This window comes from Aquarana catesbeiana, linkage group LG07 (genome assembly GCF_042186555.1).
Source record: "Aquarana catesbeiana isolate 2022-GZ linkage group LG07, ASM4218655v1, whole genome shotgun sequence".
Lineage (NCBI taxonomy): Eukaryota > Metazoa > Chordata > Amphibia > Anura > Ranidae > Aquarana > Aquarana catesbeiana.
This window is the reverse complement of record NC_133330.1, coordinates 151496285-151517505: the sequence shown is the minus strand read 5'-3', so window position 1 is coordinate 151517505 and position 21221 is coordinate 151496285. Positions and strand designations below refer to the sequence as shown.

The window sequence follows — 21221 nt, the reverse complement described above, 5'->3', positions numbered from 1 at the left end:
GACCTACTTCTTCTTCTTCAGAAGAGGAACTTTCCGAGTTTCCATAGCCTTCATTTTCGTCCAACAGTTGAATTAATGTTTTAAGTGCCCTAAAATCTTGTACCTTAAATCCCTTATAGGGGTCTTCATCTCGATTCAACGTTTTGCCCTTGTCGATATCAAATATGTATTTATATGTGAGGTTCCTTGCGAACATATGTAAATCCTTCACAAGGGTGAATTTGTCTACTTGTTGTGAGGGACAGAAACTAAGTCCCAGCCTCAGGACCTCCAGTTCAATTGGTGTGAGTTGATATGATGATAGGTTAATCACGTCTAATCCCGACCCATTGTTGGCTGTTTGATCACAAACGGGTCCATCTTTCCAGTGCGCTGTATCATAGGGGTAGTCGGAGGGTTGGGGGTATTCCCTAAAGGGGCTGGGCCCAAGTTAGAGTTACGACCTTGGATTGTTTTGGGTACGGCACCCAGCTCCCGTTGGGATCCTACTCCCATGTCTTCAAACATAGGTAGTGGTATACTGGTTCCTGAAAAGGAAGCACCCGAGGCTCCCTCCACTTGGTCTGAGTGTGGATTACTGGGGGGATATTTATGGGGGGACATCATACGTTTTTTATTTGACCCTCCATTATTTTGATGTTCATGGCTGTTTCCTCGTTTGGGTAATCGTCCCCTTCCATGTAACCCCCGTGTTGTTTTAGATGGTGGTTTATAGGATGAAACTGACGATGATGATACTGAAACATCCGAGTCAGATTTATATGATGTTTTCATGTTCTTGTTTGTTCGGGGGGTACCTCCCTTGTCTGTTGTTATGGCCCCTGGGCCAGCGATAGGCATATCCTCCCGAGAAAGCAAGTTTATCTTTATAGAATTTATTTTCTTTTTTCACGACTATGTCTTTATTATAATTTTCCAAGTACTGCATCAACTCGTTTTCTCTTCTTTGGAAATCAATATTCGATGCGAGTTGATGTCCATTTATTTTCAGTGACTCGATCTCTTTGTCCAGGTCACTCAATTCCGTGCTGTATTCATTTTTCAGCATTTTGATTAGGTCTGCGGAACAGCTGTTTAAATTCTGTTCCCATTCCTCTTTAAATTTGGAGTCAGTCACCTCAAAAGAAGGAAATATCTGGATTCTAAGTCCCTGGGGGCAGATTCTGTCCCTTAGATATCGGTCAAAGAAACGAATGTGCCAGCCCAGGTTAGATTTTTTCTCCATAAGTCTTTTCAATTTTAGAAAGAAGACATCTAAACTGACCTCTATTTGTGTGTGGGAGGTACATGTGCTCTGTATGTTATCCAAGAATTGGTCCCAGTTAGTTCCTAAAAATTGGGACATCGTGAAAATTAATGCCCTGTTTAAAAACAGGACTAAGGTATTCTACTTGGGAGCCAGAAAAATCAGATCAACATGGAAAGAAAGGGAATAAGGGGCCCCACCTAACGTGATCGGGAGAAGAAAGAGGTACCATGCAGTTCGGGATTATAAATAATTGCTCAAGGATCACAAATAGATAAAATAAAATAGCAGTGAGACATATCATCAAAGACAGGTTCTACACCCAATTAGAATATATGTAATAAAGGAGAGATGGTTGGACTATATTTAGGAAAACAACTCAGACAGTTTTTCCATCCCTGATTATAGTATAACTTGTATAGAGATAGAGAGGAGGGGGGGGGGGAGGAAAAAATGGGCAGTCCCCCTCCTCAAATAGATGGGACTTTTAAGGAAAAATACTGAGTTGCGTAGGTGAGAATCAAACAAGCTTGATAAAATTTAACAATGTTTATTGAGATATAATAAAAAATAGTATTGTCAATACATATACAAACATATAACCATCCAGTAGTAGAATCCAGAATTCGTGCGTGACTAAAGCCAACATGTTTCGCAAAAGAAATTTCGCTTCATCAGGGCTAGACACGATGCAATTGATTCATTTACACTGTGTAAATAATAAACAGTCTCAGATTATACAATGGTTATACACAACATCAGATCCTAACGGACATCAATTATTTTAAATTATAGCTCACCTACTATTACAATTTCAAGGAATAAGACTAAAACCACCATTCATTGGACACCAACCGCTGAACCAACCAATACGGACTGTCTCTGGGTGCCAGATCCCAGACAAACAATACCAGTAGGAGGCCTGGACCACACATTCAGGGCACTATATGCTGATAACCCGTGCTGAAATAAAGACGGGAAACCCATGAATCACACTAGTTAAGATCAATTGTAAAAAATGCTAGTGACCATGAATGGTCAGACACATAAGAAAATTTCATATGACGCCCACTGGGGTATATTGTACATAAGGTATATTGAGCCATTTCAAAAAGGTCTACTGGGTATATAATTGTTTAAACTGCAGGAAAAAAAAAAATATATATATATAGGCATCAGTATAACTATGCCTATAATGCTAATAATGCAAGGACCCTGTAGAATAACCCCTTAAAATACGGTAGGGGGCCCCCCAGTACAAAGCATATCCAAATATAAAAAAGAGACAAGTGCGTCCAGATTGATTTAAACTTACCCCTAAGCGTAGAGAGTAGAGGGAGGGGGGCTGTAACAGCTCCTCATTGCAGGATTGGGCGTCTGCCCGTTTGCGATGGATGGCCGCAGGATGCGTCTAGCAGACAGCACCGGCGCCTCCATCTTTTGAATGATGTGGTCCCACCGGAAGCAATCAGGTCAGAATTGACCTCCGGCATTGCTTCCGGTCCGGACGTCCCTGTCGGAATGCGCGCGCATCAGGGGAGCGGACGCAGCCGCGTTCTATCCCCAACGATGCGCGTACATTGCCCGTATTGCGCCAATGGCGTGACGGGCAGCTGGGGGCGGAAAGGAAAGAAGGCTCCACCCCCTAGGAGGGACGTCCGAGTCCCCCTACCACAAAAGGCAACCGTTGCTAGCAAGCAGCGGAGGTAATCCAGAGAATGGCAGAGAGCATATAAATAGGTCTAACATAGACCGGATACCTTGAGTTAATACAAGAGCTTTTGTACAGCAACAGAATATAATATAGACATCATTTATACATGATTCCCTAGATAATCTTCTAATCAAGACCGTCATAATTTAGGTGAAGCACAAGAGAGCAGAAAAAAGGGAAGTAGGGGAAAAGAGGGGAAGAAAAAAAAAAAAAGGGGAAGGAAAGGGGGTGGAGATGTTTGTTGGTTTCATCAGCCTATATTTTAATCAACATATCATAGTTGGGGAATAGCACCATCTAGTGGACATAAATGATATTGTGCCACTAGAGGTGGATAGGAGCCTGCCTGCAGTAATATATAGGTAGCATATATGATCAGTATGTAATGGATTAAACCTGTAATTCCAATTGTTTATAAATAGCATAACCCTTTGCTACAGGATGAGTCATATATGGAAAATAAGCATCTAGTGAGTATTCATGGTATTCTCATATATGAAAAATAAGCATCTAGTGAGTATTAATGGTATTCTACAACTGAAAATGGGTGAAGGTCTGCTCATAGTATCAGATGGCAGATATAGATATATAATATATGTTCCATCCATAATTTCAGTTGTTACTTAGTCACATAGACGTTTTTTTGCAGGGAAGACAGCATCACAGAAAGGGGTTGAATGCAAGTGCAGTGTTGAGGCCAGGCGGATTGGTCGCCTGTTGGTTATATATCCACCTGGCCTCACGCTGCAAGATCATTTTATCCACATTTCCGCCCCTCTCTGGGTCAGGTATGACCTCCAGGGCAAAGAAGGACACAAAGTTTGGGTCGTAGCTATGTCGTAGACCAATATAGACCTGTTGGGCAGGGGGACCAGCGTTCGGAAGGTGAGGTGTCAGACATGGATTCCGTGGCGGCAGCAGGGACCTCTTCAGGGATCCAGAGGTGTGGCTGGTCGGTCGGTTTCCCTGGGCAGCCTGGTAAGTCCTTATCTGTACCTGTCTGGTCATGTGAGTGTGGTGTCTGTCTGCGCCTGGGGTCCCTTTCGGTATTTCTCCTGGGGTGCAAGCGGGGGGGTGGGCCTGTCATGGCAGCTGGGGGTGGGTGGGGGGCTCTGGTTAGCAGGATGGCCTCTCCTGGAGCTGGGGGTGGGTCCAGTAGCCAGGGGGCGGCGAGCTCTGGGGATGCGTTGCTGCAACATTTTTTAATGGCTCTGGTCTCAGGCTGCAGGGATCTTGTGGGAAGGGGATCGGTGGCGGGCTCCTGCGGTTTCACCAGTCGTGGCCTGCACAGCGGTGGGGGATGGGCAGTCACCCACTGCGTCTCCGCCTTTGTTGCCGTCCATGGTGCAGGCGGCTCCACAGCCACCTGCTGTGGCGACCAGGTCAGCCACTGTCCGCTCTGGGGCTTTGGGGTCATCCCAGGTGAGTACGGCTACGGTTGCCACCCTGGGGGTGTCATCATCGGATGACATATGGCTGGTGAATGCTGCGCGGTGTGAAGTCTGTTTGCTATGAGGGCCCCTTGGGGTCTCATTTGAAAGCGGAGGTTAGGGAGAAGATTTGGTAGGGGGACTACATGGAGATCTTTTTGCTGTTACCGCTGGAGAAGTTTAACTTGGACAAGGTTAAACCTGATGAGAGCAAAAAAGAGGAAGAAGAGAAGCGTCGCTGTAGACTTATTCCGCGGACGTTCACCAACTGGCTTCAAGATTTTAGCATACTGGCGAGCATGATAGGGGAGAAGGCGCCAGAGAATTGTTTGGCTTTGTTTTGCTACTTGGATTCCATCAGCGAAGCTCTGCGGGTTTATGGGGGTGTGGCTACGCTATGATGAGCAGTTTCGGCAGCGGAAGGCTGTGAGACTCTCGTTACGATGGGATCACAAAGATATTGGCTTGTGGATGAAGCTCATGACACAAGCTAGGGTCACGCCGCCCCCCTTTCCTGGTGGGGCCGGGGGTGCCCAAGCCTCTTCACCATCGGCCACAAAGCTTATGGGGTTCTGCTGGCAGTTCGCCTGTAGATACGGGGGATCCTGCTGTTTCCGTCACGAGTGCTCGGGCTGTGGAGGTTCCTACCCCCTGTCCAAATGCTTCAAGAAAGAAAAGAAACTGGCCGACACTGGAAAGAGGGACGACTCCAGTGAAGGTGGAAAAAATGGTGCCATATCTAAGTAGGTATCCGAACAGGGTCGCAGCACGAACGTTGTGGTTGGGTTTTAAGGAGGGTTTTTCCAATCTCGAGTTCGTTGGCCAGTGTCCCTCCCGTTTCGGCTAATCTGAACTTGACGTATGCTCATCCTGGCATAGTTTCTATTAAACTGCAGAATGAGGTGGCGTTGGGCAGGATGTCTGGCCCATTCTCAGTTCCACCGGTGGGGGACCTGGTGGTTTCGCCATTGGGGGTTGTCCCCAAGAAGGAACCCAAATCAGTTCTGGCTTATTCACCACTTTTCCCACCCAAAAGGGGGGTCGGTGAATGATGCGAACAATCACTCCCTATGTACCTTGTACATAAATGTACCCCTATGTACCTTGTACAAGTAGGACTTGTCAGGCCTTGGTTCCGTTTTACACTATCTGTACGATTTTTTGGGTATAGGCCTCCCCGGGGGGATCGGTCCTGTCTCATTTTGTTAGCCACATTACAATATATTTTCAAGTCTTTGGGGTTCCGTTGGCGCAGGGCAAGACGGAGGGGCCTACTACGGTGTTGGAGTTTTTGGGAATCATCATTGATACCAATTTGATGGAGTGCCGTTTGCCAAATGATAAGCTTGAAGACTTTCAGGGGACGGTGGCTGAGGTTGTTCAACGTTCCAAGGTGCAGTTGAGGGAGTTGCAGTCATTGTTGAGAAAACTCAATGTTGCGTGTCGCATTATGCCCATGGGGCGAGTGTTTTGCAGGCGACTGGCGGCTGCCATGGCGGGGTCAAGGCTCCGCATCATTTTGTTTGTATTAGCCGGGAGCACTGGGAGGACTTGCGGGTGTGGGACATGTTTTTGGAGCAGTACAATGGTAGGTCTTTTTGGCTGGGGCCTGCGGTCCTGGCTGCAGAACTGGATCTTTTCACGGACATGGCGGGGTCAGTGGGCTATGCAGCTTACTTTAATGGCGTGTGGACAAATGGCCTGAGGAGTTGTTGGTGTCAGAAACCATGAATCAGACTGAGACAGAAATACAGTTAAATTTCACTTGTTTAATAATAATAATAATAAAAAAGGTAAACAGAGTAAACATAGTCAAAACATAGCCAGAGTTCAGAAAAGTGTATAGCCTCACAGTACCAAATAAGCAAAATATATCTTAATAAAATCGTCCAAGTTAGTTGAGGAGAGAAGTTTGGGAGTATGGGCCCCACCCCCGGCTCACCAAGAGAAAAACAGCAAGTAGACTATTGCGGTACATATACAAGAGATATAGCTAATAAAGTACATCACTGATAAAAATTTCACAATATTTATTTATACAAAAATGGCAAAAAAAACAACAAGACATATCATTTTAAAAGTTCAGATGATATATTTCAACATGTTTCGCGGTTTTACGGCTTCATCAGGGCAATACATCTGTAAAAATATATCAGAATACAAAGATAAATGCCATATACAAGATTTCAAACAATTACAGAATGGGGAAGATAAAATAAAGCAGTTTATTTTGATGAAGCGGTAAAACCGCGAAACATGTCGAAATATCATGTCATCTGAACTTTTTAAATTATATGTCTTGTTGTTTTTTTTTGCTATTTTTGTATAATAAATATTGTGAAATTTTTATCAGTGATGTACATTATTAGCTATACCTCTTGTATATTTACTGCAATAGTCCACTTGCTGTCTTTCTCTTGGTGAGTCGGGGGTGGGGCCCATACTCTCAAACTTCTCTCCATAGCCAGAGTTCAGGAAACGGAACGTATAGTCAGACAAGCCAAAATGTCAGGAAGCCAGAGATGAGCGTAGTAGAACAGCAAGCAGGACCTGGAGCCACAAGCAATGTCAGCCAAGCAAATCTTTAACAGGAACACAGGAGAGCGTCGCTAGAGATGTGACCAAGGTGAAGGCAAAGATCATCTGGGCTGGACGGCTTAAGTTGGGGTTGAGTTGGGGTCTGATCTCATTCTTAACCTGACGTTGTTAGAATTGTTTCACATAGTGCTGGCCGTGGGCTTTGGGGGTCGGAGTTTAGGAACTGGCGGGTTCGATATCACTGTGACAATCTGGGGGTGGCACATGCCATTAATTCCCTGTCGGCTTCTTCCTTGCCTGTGGTCCGCTTACTGGTGTTGTGTTTGCAATTGAATGTTTTTGTGTTTGCTGTTCATATCCCGGAGGGTAGAGCATGAGGTAGCTGATGCACTTTCTCGCCTACAATGGGACAGAATCCACCAGTTGGCACCGGAGGCAGAGCAGCTTAGAGTCCCATGCCACAGTCGTTTGTGGCATCTCGTTTTGACACCGTAATGGCGTTGATTCGGCAGTCAGTAGCAGATGCTACTTGGCGGACCTATGGGCGGGTTTAGTGACAATGGCATGAGCTGGTAAGGAGCGTTGGGTGTTGTTTCAGTGACAAGGACAGGCTACATGCATTGACGTATTTTCTAGGTAAGAACTGCGAAAGAGGGGGTATCTGTCGCTTCAGTTAACAGTAAGATGGCAGGCCTTGCCTTTTTGTTTAAATTGGGAGGTGTTTGAGGATGTTACAAAGGCTTTTTTGGTACGGAGGACTTTGCAGGGTTACAGGAAGGGTCCGAGGCAGGCCTGATTCTCGGCGACTGGTGTTGTTGGGTATGTTGGAAGTGTTGTTGGGGGTGCTGCCCAGCGTTTGTTTTTCCCCCTTTGAAGTACAGCTGTTCAGGACGGCTTTTGTTTTGGCCTTTTTCGGGGCATTACGGGTGGGTGAATTGGTTAGTCCTTCCAAGACGCTGGTTGAGGGGGTTGGATGTGGCGGATGTATCAGTTCAGGGTGACACTGTTACATTGATCATTCGCAAATCAAAAACCGATGGGAAAGGGGGCCAGGGTGGTACTTGGTGGAGTGGCAGGCCTGGCGCTGTGCCAGTCATGGTGATAAGGGCTTGGTTGGGATTACGGCCTGCTGTGCCTGGTCCTTTCTTGATCCACGAGGATAGGTCGGCATTGTCACGGTACCAGTTCATGTTTGTGTCCAAAAAATGTTTGGAGGCGGGAGGGTTTTCTCTGAGGGACTATTCATCACATTCTTTCAGGATTGGGGTGGCCACGAAGGCGGCACGTTGGGGTTTGAGCGATCAGATCCTTCAGCGTATTGGTCATTGGGAATTTCACCACTTTCGGTTGTACGTACGCTCTCATCTTCTTTAAGGTTGGGGGGGAGATCTTTCATCCATTGGGTTCAGTGGCAGATAGGATGGTATCTTTTGTCTGGTGTTGTCTGTTTGGATGTTTCTGTGTGTGACCTTATCGGGCCAGTGGGTTAACTGTGAGGGTCTGTGTGAGTGGAGGGTGTGTACAAGGTTCTTGTTTTTTCTATGTTTCTTGTGTTTTATGTTTTTCAGGCCCAGTCTGCTTGATGTGGATCCTGGGCCACTGGTATGTTCACTGGGGGGCTAAGAAGGCACTGGTTAGGCCGGAAGGCAGGCAGCTGGGCTTCCCCCGGGAGGAAGCAACGGTCTGGTGGATTGGGATACCAGGGATGCTGTTGTCCCGAGTTCTACCGGAAATTCAAAAGGTACGCTAAGATGGACAGGCCTCCTGATGTGCTGCTACTGCACGGTGGTGGCAATGACCTCAGTATTAGGTCATTGCCATTGAGACATTAGGTGGGATTTCCTCCGCTTGAGGTCGGCCTTTCCAGATAATGTCCTAGTCTTGTTGGATATCATTGGCAGGGCAGCATGGCAGGGGGTCTGGTCTGTTGATTGGATCAACAAGACCAGGATTAAGGTCAATAAGGCGGTGGCTAAATTTGTTGTCTGTAATGGGGGCTGGTTGTGCGCTATGGCGAGTTGGAGGGAGACAATGGCCTGTATTTGAGAGGAGACGGAGTGCACTTGTCAGCGGTGGGCATATACATGTGGTTTCTGGGTCTCCAGGAGGGGCTTCAGTGGGCCTTGAGACGGTCCACCCACGCGTGAGGTTTCACTGGTGGGCATTTGTGGCAGGGGTCTCGGGTTTTTGAAGGTCGAATGTTGTTGGCAGGAATACAGTATATGGTGTGGAACGGGTTGGGCCTATCTCAGTATGGGTACCTTCCCTATCATGGAAATAATGGGCTATCGGTCATCGAGCTCCGGTGCCGACACCGATCCATCAGCCTTTAACGACACTTAAACACAGCTAGAACGCTAAATGAAGCATGTCAATTGAAAGTATAATAATAATGAATACATGTGAGTAGGTAAAATGATTGGATTTAATTTATAGTCAAGTCCATGATTTTGATGCATACAGTACCAATAAAGTAGTATAGATACAGACATAGTCGCATGAATTGATATATAAGCATATTTAGCAGTAACAATCATTAAAGACTCAGTAGTGTAAAACAAATCAATGGACATACATATATGCAATTCATAACAGAAATACATGAATTAAAATCGCCAATCAAAATCACAAAATCGCATGAAATGAGAAAACTCGATAAAAAATTGATAAATGTCAGGGATATGATTTAGGCTTGATAGGGCATCCTTAGTTTGCGAACCCGACGCGTTTCTTGGCTTCTTGCCAGTCATCAGGGGTGGGATGCATAATTTAACTGAGAAAAACAAAGGAATATCATAAATATTGATACATGTGGAACCTCCAGCCAATAGAGAAAATCGTATCAGAAATGTCCATTGTCTACTTTGAATAGAGAAGCTACTTACAAAATAGCCCAAAAGTCAAGGAGAGTCGCCAGCAATGGGATCTGTTAGGGTGTGAGATATAACCGTCTCAACCGGGGTTGAGGCAGGGCACCGACCATCCTCCCAAAGTGATTGGAGGGTGGGCCAGGAGTACAGTACACACATTCCCATCCTCTCACCCATTTACCTGGTGCACGACACTCTCTATTTTCACACATTTCCTAGGGATTTCTTTTTCTATCTCTTTTTTCACGTGCATTTTTATGCATCTATTTTATTTCTATTCCCCTTTATCATCTCATTTTTCACACATTTACTCTTTCAGATGTACCTAGTACATATTTTTTTCAGTCATTCTATTCATCCAACACGTTCTACTCTAGATTTACTTTTTTTGACACATTCCATTTTCTTCAATTTTCTGCAGATTTTCCCATTTACAACTCATTGACCAGTATATTGAGGGCTCAGGAATCAGTTGGCTGTGGTTTCTCCTGGCCCACCCTCCAATCACTTTGGGAGGATGGTCGGTGCCCTGCCTCAACCCCGGTTGAGACGGTTATATCTCACACCCTAACAGATCCCATTGCTGGCGACTCTCCTTGACTTTTGGGCTATTTTGTAAGTAGCTTCTCTATTCAAAGTAGACAATGGACATTTCTGATACGATTTTCTCTATTGGCTGGAGGTTCCACATGTATCAATATTTATGATATTCCTTTGTTTTTCTCAGTTAAATTATGCATCCCACCCCTGATGACTGGCAAGAAGCCAAGAAACGCGTCGGGTTCGCAAACTAAGGATGCCCTATCAAGCCTAAATCATATCCCTGACATTTATCAATTTTTTATCGAGTTTTCTCATTTCATGCGATTTTGTGATTTTGATTGGCGATTTTAATTCATGTATTTCTGTTATGAATTGCATATATGTATGTCCATTGATTTGTTTTACACTACTGAGTCTTTAATGATTGTTACTGCTAAATATGCTTATATATCAATTCATGCGACTATGTCTGTATCTATACTACTTTATTGGTACTGTATGCATCAAAATCATGGACTTGACTATAAATTAAATCCAATCATTTTACCTACTCACATGTATTCATTATTATTATACTTTCAATTGACATGCTTCATTTAAAGTCCCACTTGCCCCTCTCTTTTTCTTTTATATATGAACCCGGGATGGAAGCATGCCATTGATATTTAGTTATGCGACTGGTCACTTTCTTTTGTCTACAGCTAGAACGCTGATTAAGAATGCGGAAGAGATCCGGTAAGCCCCCGCCAAAAAAGGGCATCTCTGTAGACTCTATAAAACGGTTCCTAGCCGCGGAACCAGAGGAGGATGAAGCCATGGATGGCCTAGGCCGCTCTCCTCGTAGCATACATCCAAGCGCAGGCTCCGCCTCCCGCAACAGGCTGGAGCACGGACGCTGTTCCCCTGCTTCCTCGGCAGGATCGGAAGGAGAGGAGAGCACAAGCAGACACTCGGGGGTCGCAGCCTTGGTGAGTGATCTCCCCACTAAAACTGACCTAGCCTCTATGCTGTTGAGTCTTGAGCGGGTCATCAAGAAGGAAGTGTGCGCAGTCCGCTCTGACCTCTCTCATATCTTAGAGTGTGTGGAGGAATCTGAGCAGCGTTTAGATCGCCACGCGGCCGCCATTAGGCTCCTACAAACAACTACACGCCAACTTACTATCGCGCACAGGATGGCCCTTTACAAAATAGAGGACCAGGAAAACCGTAAAAGGCGCAACAATATCAGAATTAGGGGTCTGCCTGAGGCAACAAGAGATGATGATCTTCTCCCCTCTATTAGAGGTATTTTTAATACCCTCCTGGGCCTCCCCGCAGATAATCCCCTGAAGATTGATAGAGTGCACCGGGCTCTTCGTCCTTGTAATCTTTCCTCAGACATCCCACGCGATATCATCTGCAGAGTACACCATTATACTGAAAAGGAACTGATTATGAAAAAGGCCAGGGACACTACTTCACTGAATTTTGTTGGGGCAATCCTCTCTTTCTATCCAAATCTGGCGAGAGAAACACTGGAGCGACCCAGGGCCCTGCGTCCCCTTACAGAGAAGCTAAGGTCAGCATCTGTCACCTACAGATGGGGCTTTCCAGCAGCCCTAATAGCAAGCAGAGATGGCAAAACGGCTGCTCTTCGGTTCCCAGAAGACCTGGATAAGTTCTGCTTGGACCTGAATATATCTCCGCCGGAGCTTCCTGGATGGCAAGACGTCATACTGCCTTTACCGGGTAACTCCGAACCGAAATGGCAGAAAGTAGACCACAAACGCCGCACCTCGGCCACTGGATCCCCGCTTCAACCCAGCTGAACAGTTTGCCCGCTGGCTTCAGGTTTACACTCCCATTGCCGACGGGCGCTGGGTTATTTTTTCTTTGTTTCTTCAGGCATATCCTGTTCATCATAGTCCTATGTCGGTTCTCATGAACAGCCTCACTCATGTGTGTGAATATTCACTAGCCTACAAGTCATGGCTGCACCTCACACGGAGCATAATCATAGGACGGTGATCTGGTAATGGTTATTTCTTTTATTGTTTAGTGGTATTTTACTAAGTTTAATCTTTTGTTTTTTGTACTTGATGTCGGCGCCGGGGCATCGGGACATCGGGACACTGCCTATACTCCCCATGGGATTTGTGTCTGGATGCCCGGGATCCGTCGCCACCCCTTTTACAGGGATCTCGTGGTCTGGTGTCCTCCCATTCATGTCCCTTTGTGGGCTGTGGATGTGGGGGTGCTGGATCTCGCGCTTACCCTGTTCACGCACTGCAGATGTTTGCGTGCACTTGCAGTCACTCCCCAACAATGTTGTCTTCTTTCCTAGAGCTGTGAAACTAACTTCTCTTCTTCTCCTTTTTTCTCTTATTTTCTCTCTTTTTCTCCAACTTTTTTCCCCTACCCCTCTACTTACCTTCCCTCCTCCCCCTGCCTCAGGTTCAACTCCTCATGATGACAGTGATGTGACTTCCTACCTCTGGTCCCCATGGCCACGGTAAAGCTACTTTCCTTTAACGTACGGGGCCTACATGCCCCCGGAAAAAGACATGACCTATATAGAGAGCTGGGTCGCCTGTGAGGGGATGTGATCTTCTTGCAGGAGACAAACCTTACACATACCACTTCGGTAAAGCTTTACTCACACCAATACCCCACATGGTATTATAGCCTCTCGGATATACATAAAGCGAAAGGTGTGGCCATCGGGTTCAGTAGGGGAACCGCGTTTACTCTGGACTCTGTTGAGTGACCCATTGGGTCGTTTTTTGTTCTTAAGGGGTGCATTGGGCAATGTACCTTGTACCTTGGCAACTCTATATTCTCCTAACTGTGACCAGGCAGGCCTTATAGCCTCCACACTTAAGAAACTGAGAGACTTCTCGTGTGGGTGCATCCTCCTTGCAGGCGACTTCAATGCTTCCTTGGAACCTACTGTGCACACCTCTAGGGGGAGTTCCAGCATGTCCCATGTGCGTCTGAGATACATTCGCAAATGTTTACATGACACTCAGTTGGTGGATGCCTGGAGGATTATGCACCCAAGTCAAAGAGATTATACACATTTTTCTCAGGTTCACCAGACATACTCCAGAACTGACTTATTCCTTATTGACCTTCATCACCTACCCATATTAGCGAAATCGACAATTGAAACGTCACTGACTTATCTGATCATGCCCCGATCACGCTTGTACTTAAACTCCCGTCCATGCCTCTTAAATCCACTAACTGGAAGTTAAATGAGGAGCTCCTCACGGACGAAATTGATAAAAAAGTGATTAGTGAGGAATTATCTTTTTATTTTAAGGCAAATTCACACCCTGATATCTCACCTGGCACATTATGGGAGGCCCATAAAGCTTATATCTGGGGTAAATTAATAGAACTGGGAGCGAGGAAAAAAAGAGAACGCATATTCCATCAATCCAGGTTGCTCAGCGAAATTAAAATATTAGAACGTCAACATAAAGCCATACAGACCCAGAAAATATTTCACACTCTGACTGAAAAGAGGGAAGAATTGAAGTCCCTCTTGCATGTAGACCAAAAACGACACGCTCGCTTTGTAGTTCAAAGTTTTTATGAATGGGGAAATAAACCAGGTAGGCTATTGGCTCATTTCCTACAAAAAAAGAAATATGCTTCTTTTATAGCAAAAATTAAGAACTCCTCAGCAACTGTAGTACACGACACTCCAAATATAGCTAAAGAATTCTGTGACTTTTACCAACAATTATACGATTATTATACATATGTCCAACACTCGATTGCAGATCGGGAATTACAGGCGGGACTCATTAGAGAATATTTAAACTGAGCAAACCTACCTAGTCTCTCATCTGAAATTTTAGCCTCGTTAGAGGGGGAGCTTACCACCTTGGAATTACGCTTAGCATTAAAAGCCATGGCTAATGGTAAGGCTCCGGGCCCTGATGGTCTTACGGTTGCCTACTATCGATCTTTCACAGATATTCTGCTTCCCCACTTGACTAATTATGCTAATGTAACTTCTAAAGGTGGTAACCTCCGCCCTGAGACTTTACACGCGCATATTACAGTCATACCTAAACCTGGAAAGGATCCCAGCGACTGTGGTAGCTATCGCCCCATTTCGCTGCTGAATATTGACGATAAGATATACGCCAAAGCCATAGCAAACAGACTCCTCCCTCTGATCCCACAATGGATTTTGAAGGACCAAACGGGATTTATCCCAGGTAGGGAAGCAAGGGACAATTCCCTTCGCACTATTGCACTGATGGCACAGGTACGAGGAGCCTCCCAGCCCACCCTGTTACTTTCGACTGATACTGAAAAAGCGTTTGATAGGGTGGACTGGGAGTTCCTTATGGTAACATTGACCCATTTAGGCAATGGCCCAACCCTTAGATCACAAATTTCTGCACTATATAATCATCCCACGGCACAATTACGCATAAATGGCACGCTAAACGACCCTTTTACCCTACACAACGGCACACGCCAAGGCTGCCCCCTATCTCCAATCTTATTTGCCTTGTTGTTGGAGCCTTTTCTTTCCACGATAAGACATAATCCTAGCATTCAGGGAATAGTAGGTAAAGCTGAGCACAAATATTCTGCATATGCCGATGATATTTTGTTTTATATCCAACAGCCCTTGATAACCCTACCTAACCTCATGGCAGAATTTTCAAAATATAGCAACATATCCAATTTTAAAATGAATATGACCAAATCTGAGATTCTTAATCTTTCGGTCCCCCCCTCTATTGTGACACAATTAAAACAAACCTTCCCTTTTAGCTGGCAGTTAAAAACAATGAAATATTTAGGTATCTTTCTCACTCCAAATTTGACTGCATTATTCCGCGCTAACTATCTTTCCCTTCTAAACATAATCAGATCTGACTTGCAGAAGTGGTCCCAGCTTGCTCATTCATGGTTGGGGAGAATTGGAGTTGTAAAGATGAACATATTGCCCAGGGTACTGTTTTTATTCCAAATGATACCATATGGTATACCAGTAGGATTTTTCACATTATTAAGCTCTTTAATTGGTAAATACATCTGGAACAGGAAAAACCCTAGACTTTCTAGGCCCTTCCTTATCAGACCCAAGAGGGAGGGAGGCCTGGCTCTCCCCGATCTTAAGAATTACTTTCGAGCAATCATTCTCAATAGAATTTCTGACTGGAAATATCACAGAGATTTTAAACTATGGGTATCCTTGGAAATAGAACTCAGTGGTACAGATCTCTCTACACAAATATGGATACCGAAGAAATATAGAAGTCTATCCCCGTCACGTCTCCACTAACATGTTCCTCTCTCATGATATGGGACTCCCTATGTAAAGCACATAACTGGTCATATAACTCCCCCCTGTTGCCTCTAACTGGACACAATTACTTTTTTCCAGGAAATATTGACCCGGGGATCTGTGCATGGAACCTTGGATCTAAACTCCTACTACATCAAGTTACAACTCCATCAGGTATATTGCCTAAATCTACACTATTACATACCCCCACCATCTCCGCAATGGATCATTGGAAATATAGACAACTAGCGGCTTTTGTGCATTCTCTTCCTAAGCCCTTGCGAACTTACTCGGATTTGACTCCTTTGGAAGCCACATTTCTGATGATCACCCTGTTGAGAAACCTATCTCTCACTATTACAAAATTTTGATATCTCTGTCCCATACTGGCACACCTACCTACATTCACAACTGGGAACAGGATCTACAAAAAAAGTTATCGACAGATCAAATGGCCAACATTCTAACTCTGGCCCATACCTCATCTTGTGCATCAGTGACGGCGGAAGTAAATTACAAATTATTAACGAGATGGCACTACACACCTGTGGTTCTACACAAAATCTTTCCACAAATTCCTTTGACTTGTTGGAGAGGCTGTGGGGAAAATGCAACTCATGCACACATTTGGTGGTTCTGTCCACGGATACGTCCGTTCTGGTTGACAATTCTACGCTGGATTAAAGAAATTCAAGGCTGGGAGATCCCCAATGACCCGTGGTTTGTCTTATTTCACTGTACGGGCAAGCCGGTAAGACCATATAAAAAGTCAATCACACCGCACTTACTTAATGCCGCAAAGGCACTTATTCCTATATATTGAAAACAATCAACCATCCCTTCACTACGCCAATGGCTGGTGAAAATAGACAATATCTATTACATGGAAGATATGACTCTCACTCTTAGAAACAAATCCGATCTAGCGAAAAAGATATGGTCCTGCTGGTTTGCCTTTAAATTCTCCACCGCATACGCGGAAATTATGTGTCAACCCCTGTAACTTGTTAAAAGACCTTAATTTACATAGATATGTTTGAACCGAGGCAGTTCTACCCCCCCCTTCCCTACATCCACCCCCCCCACCCCCTTCCCTACATCCACCCCCCCCTTCTTTCTTCTTCTACCTTTTCTCATCTTTAGCTCTTTGCCTTTTCCTTTTACCCCACTTTCATTATAATGTTTACAAATGTGTACTCTACATGCTGATGTTTGTAGAATTGCGGATATCGCCGGTACCCATGAGATGGTATACATATGGAGATTTTTGATATACCGCTTTGGGTGGCACAATATACACCTACCTAGAAGACGTAGTAGATATATGATAAGTACTTTTTCGTTGTACCTTGTAACTACAATTCCTATGTTTTACCTGTTCGGTAAGCTCATGTATCGTATATTGATGCTACATGTTAAAAAGCATGATGTACACCTCTGTCTTTTTCAAACACATAATAAAAACTTATTAAACAAAAAATATATATAAAATGGAATTTATTTTATAGAAAATTTTTGTTATGGTTGTTAATAAAGGGGCCATACAGCCATTTAATCCAGAAGGTGTTGCATATTTCTTTCCTAAGGTATTTATTGGATAGAAAAGAGGGGTGGGGGTAGTAGGTGGTGGCAGAAGACACATCAGGTATACACCAGTCAAGGAAAGAGTGCATTCTAATCTGTTTCCACAGAATAGCATAAATATGCCTGTTGCTATGTTAACAACATTGTTTTCCAAGGTAAGTTGACCATAAGTTAAACATGCAACTTGGAGCCAGTAAAAGGCTTTTAGATAACTTTATAAACAGCTGTAATATATAGATAAATGAATAGAGTTTGTAGAAAATAAAACCCAAGTCTAAGTTTATGGAGAATGTACCTTCTATCGCTCTTCTCATTTGTTTCATCTCTCGAATGCAAGCTTTTTTCTGCTGTTTTCTGACTTCCTGTTCTAAGGTGGTTACAATCATTCTTCATGCCCCCTATGTGTATGTGAATGTAGCCGCCGTTTTCTGCTTGCCCCGGAGATGGACTACACATCTACCTGCAGACACATTCAGCTTTACTGGAACTGTAGTACACAGAGCGGAGCATGGACCAGAAATAATGGCACTGCTTGCTCTACACTAGTAACTGTGAGGTGCACCAGTAGAAGATAGGGAGCACAAACAAGATGAAAAAGAAGTCTGAAAACAAGAGAAAAAAAAGTAAAAAAAAAAACAAAAAAAAATCAGAACCATGGTATACTTGATATATAAGCGCTTGATGTAAAAAAAATTGAGTTTTGTCACGTTTTTTTTTAGAGGTCTATAATGTGAAAAGATTGAGCCTTTTCTTATTTCCTTACAGGTTTATTTTGAAAGTATGTAATGCGTATATTTTAACTAATTAAATCCTACTTTTCCAAAAAAAAATTATGACTGCAAAAAAGACAAAATCAAAATGTTAAAACAATTTGCATTGTGTCAACTGGTAATTTAAAACATAATATAAAACAAGAGGATGCTGAATACAATCCAAACAAGCTCATGTTTTTATCTCTAATATTCTCTTATTTTAGGAAAAGGAGAGTGATTCTAGTTTTACTGAAAGGAATCTCTTGTATTCAACATATGATTTATTTGTTGCCGGGACAGGGACTACAAGTACCACCTTGAGGTGGGCACTAATATACATGCTACTGTACCCCAACATCCAAGGTAAGTAACAATGCTTAGCAATATGGGAACAACAAGGGGTCAAACACCATGTTTCGGGCAGTGATAATAACAAGCAAACTATACCAATCATGGCTTTGTTTTGTGGTTATTAAAATAGTAGCTGTCCTTCATACTTGGATTGATATAACACGTGGAAATCTAATGTTTTGGAACAATCAAATCTCTGTGAAATTGTCCAGACTGCTCAGGTCTTCTTGCAATCTATTTTTTTTACACAGCTTGTTCATCCAATTTTCAGTTTATATATCCACCACTATTGCTAAAATGGTAAAATGTATGCCATTTCATGTAAAGCCAGCTTATCTCAACTAGATCAGTGAAACATGAACACCCAGGCAATGGTACTAAAACCTGAACAGGATCATTCTCGCTGCATACATGCAGAGATGGTCTCACAATTACAACCAAATTAACTACATCATGTAGGAGATTCTAACAGATTCTAACGTAGGCCATACACGATTAGAATCTCAGCTGGTTCAGCAGGAATGGGCAGGCTGAATGTACCAAGTTGATCGATCAATCGATCAAGTTGGGTACAACCAGCATGCCAGGTTTTACCTGCAATTATCGCCAGCGGCTACTATAGCCGCTAGCAATAGTCATTGTCTTCTACCGGTGGGGACGGCTTCCCCCACCCTCCCGCTGGGAGAAGACAATGGCCCAGCAGAAGGGATTCCTGCATCAACACTATCTGTGTTGATGGGGGAATCAAGCTAATTTCTTTCCTGCAACCCGTGGTTGCAGGAAAGAAATTTGCTCCGTGTATGGCCAGCCTAAGGGATACTGGAGTTTATTTGCTAAAGCAAAAACAGACTGTTCACTTTGCCACAGAATTTTCCCTTAGCTTAGTGAATTTGGTGACAATTCGCTTTGCTAACAATACCCAATCACTTGCAAGAGAAATTAAAAAAAAAAAAAAAAGTTTTTTGCACATGATTGTATGAAGGAAGTCAATAGAGTTTCACCTCATTCACTAAACTCTGGGGAAAATTCCCTTTGCAAAATGAACAGCCTATTTGCCTTTAGTAAATCAACCCCACTGTGTCAGTATTTTCATGATTATCTTTGTCCACTCCTCTGCAACAAATTTATAAAACTAGTGCAAGATTCTGTGCTTTATAAAAATATTAGTTTATTCATTGTTTACCTCACAAAATAGATGGTATACAACTATATACAGTAAATATGGACTTCGGTGAAAAAACATACAGTTTAGAAAATAGACAAAACTAAAATGTTTTCAAATTTTCAGCATCCACCAGTTCAGTAAAACAAGAGGAATCTAACAAACCACATAATGGAATAATCCTTTGAGCTGATAAAGCATTATTATGCTGATATGTTTTTTCAGCTGACAACTAGTACCAGTATAAACAAAAGAATTAAAGCCCAACTCCAGGAAAATTAAAAAATCTACCCATGCAGTCCTGCCCTCGGCCCACACAATGCAAGGGTGAATTACTCATTATGCCTAGGGGTTTCCCTTACACCCCTGTTGAGGTCGGTATTCTATCAGAATACCGCTACCTATCAGAAAATGTAACAGAAGTGACGTTTTGAGCAAAAAATGTTTACTGCACATGCGCCATGCGTTCCAACATGGCCGCTATGCGTTCCAATAGGTTTCCTAATCTGACAGAACACGAAGGCAGCAGCGGACATCTTGTTACACCCAGTCAAGTCTTTAATTTCACACTTAATTTAGCAGTAAACTGACCTTATATACTGAAATACGGTATTTCTAAATCTGTGACACTGTTTTGATTTTGCATTTTAAAAGCAGCGACAAGCCTGCAGTCAGAAGGTGGCAATGAAATGGAAACAAACCGAGGTACCTACTTTGAAAACATGGAAACCGCTGATCAACTCAGCGGTGCCACTATACAAAGAGGCCTATCTCGCCAGATGCTGCCCAGCCAAGTTTGACAAAATATGGCGTGTATGGTTAGAATCAGACATCACGAACGCAACACAATAGGCACTGTTCCCGTTGATTGTCTACTTCAGCTAAAAGTCTTGTAACAGTGAAGACCTAATTTTGCCATTATCTGAAGGTTCTCCTAAAGGCATTATCCTCAACCTTAGCAGCTCTTCCCAATGTGGTCATCTGAAATACATGAAACACTATCCTCCCCCTGTCCTCTCAATCTTAATGACACGAGTAGTTTAAGTTATAGAAGTTCTATAGATAAGTATAAATGTATAGGATTGTTTTAATGGCTGTTACCTCAGCCGGGGTATGCCCAGAGGCTGTATTATGTAACTTTTTTTGTTTTATTTTTTTATGCAAACTAAATATAAAGAATTAAAAAAAAAAAAGGAGGTGGCGATGGCCATCTTGGTACACCTCGCACTGCTCAGCACCAAACTGATAGTCATTTGGCGCCCAGGGACATTTTTTGACACCCTCACTCGGTCGTGGTGAAATAGTCTAAGTATGTAAGGTGAGTTACCTGCTAAAAATAAGTGCGAAATTTAAGACTTGCCTGGGTGTAACAGGATGCCCGCTGCCGCCTTCGTATTATGGCAGATTAGGAAACCTATTGAAAGGCATAGCGGCCATGTTAGAACGCATAGTGCATGCGCAATAAGCAATTTTGTTCGCGACGTCAATTCTGTTGCATTTTCTGATGGGTAGCGGTATTATGACAGGACACCAGCTCCAGCCCTCTCCTCCTCTGCCCAAATCTCTGGTCTGTGGGCAGAGCCTCAGCAACATCACGTACAATACAGGACCTTTAACCCTGTGTTATACACTGAGGAGGCTGGACTGCAGCTAACAGAGACAGCTGCAGGGGATTGGGGGAAGCGCTGGAGGGAACATACTGGAAAGAGGAATGAGGCAAGTATTTACACTC

General features: G+C 43.7%; 1 protein-coding gene across 1 annotated transcript in view; it reads left to right on the top strand.

The window, feature by feature from the left end:
- The window catches only part of LOC141103295 (cytochrome P450 2D15-like), a 110430-nt gene that overhangs the window by 72035 nt on the left and 17174 nt on the right, over window positions 1-21221 (top strand). The window contains exon 6 of the mRNA XM_073592721.1: window positions 18201-18339. Within this exon, the coding sequence (XP_073448822.1) occupies window positions 18201-18339 (139 nt within the window). The remainder of the gene's footprint in view (window positions 1-18200; window positions 18340-21221) is intronic.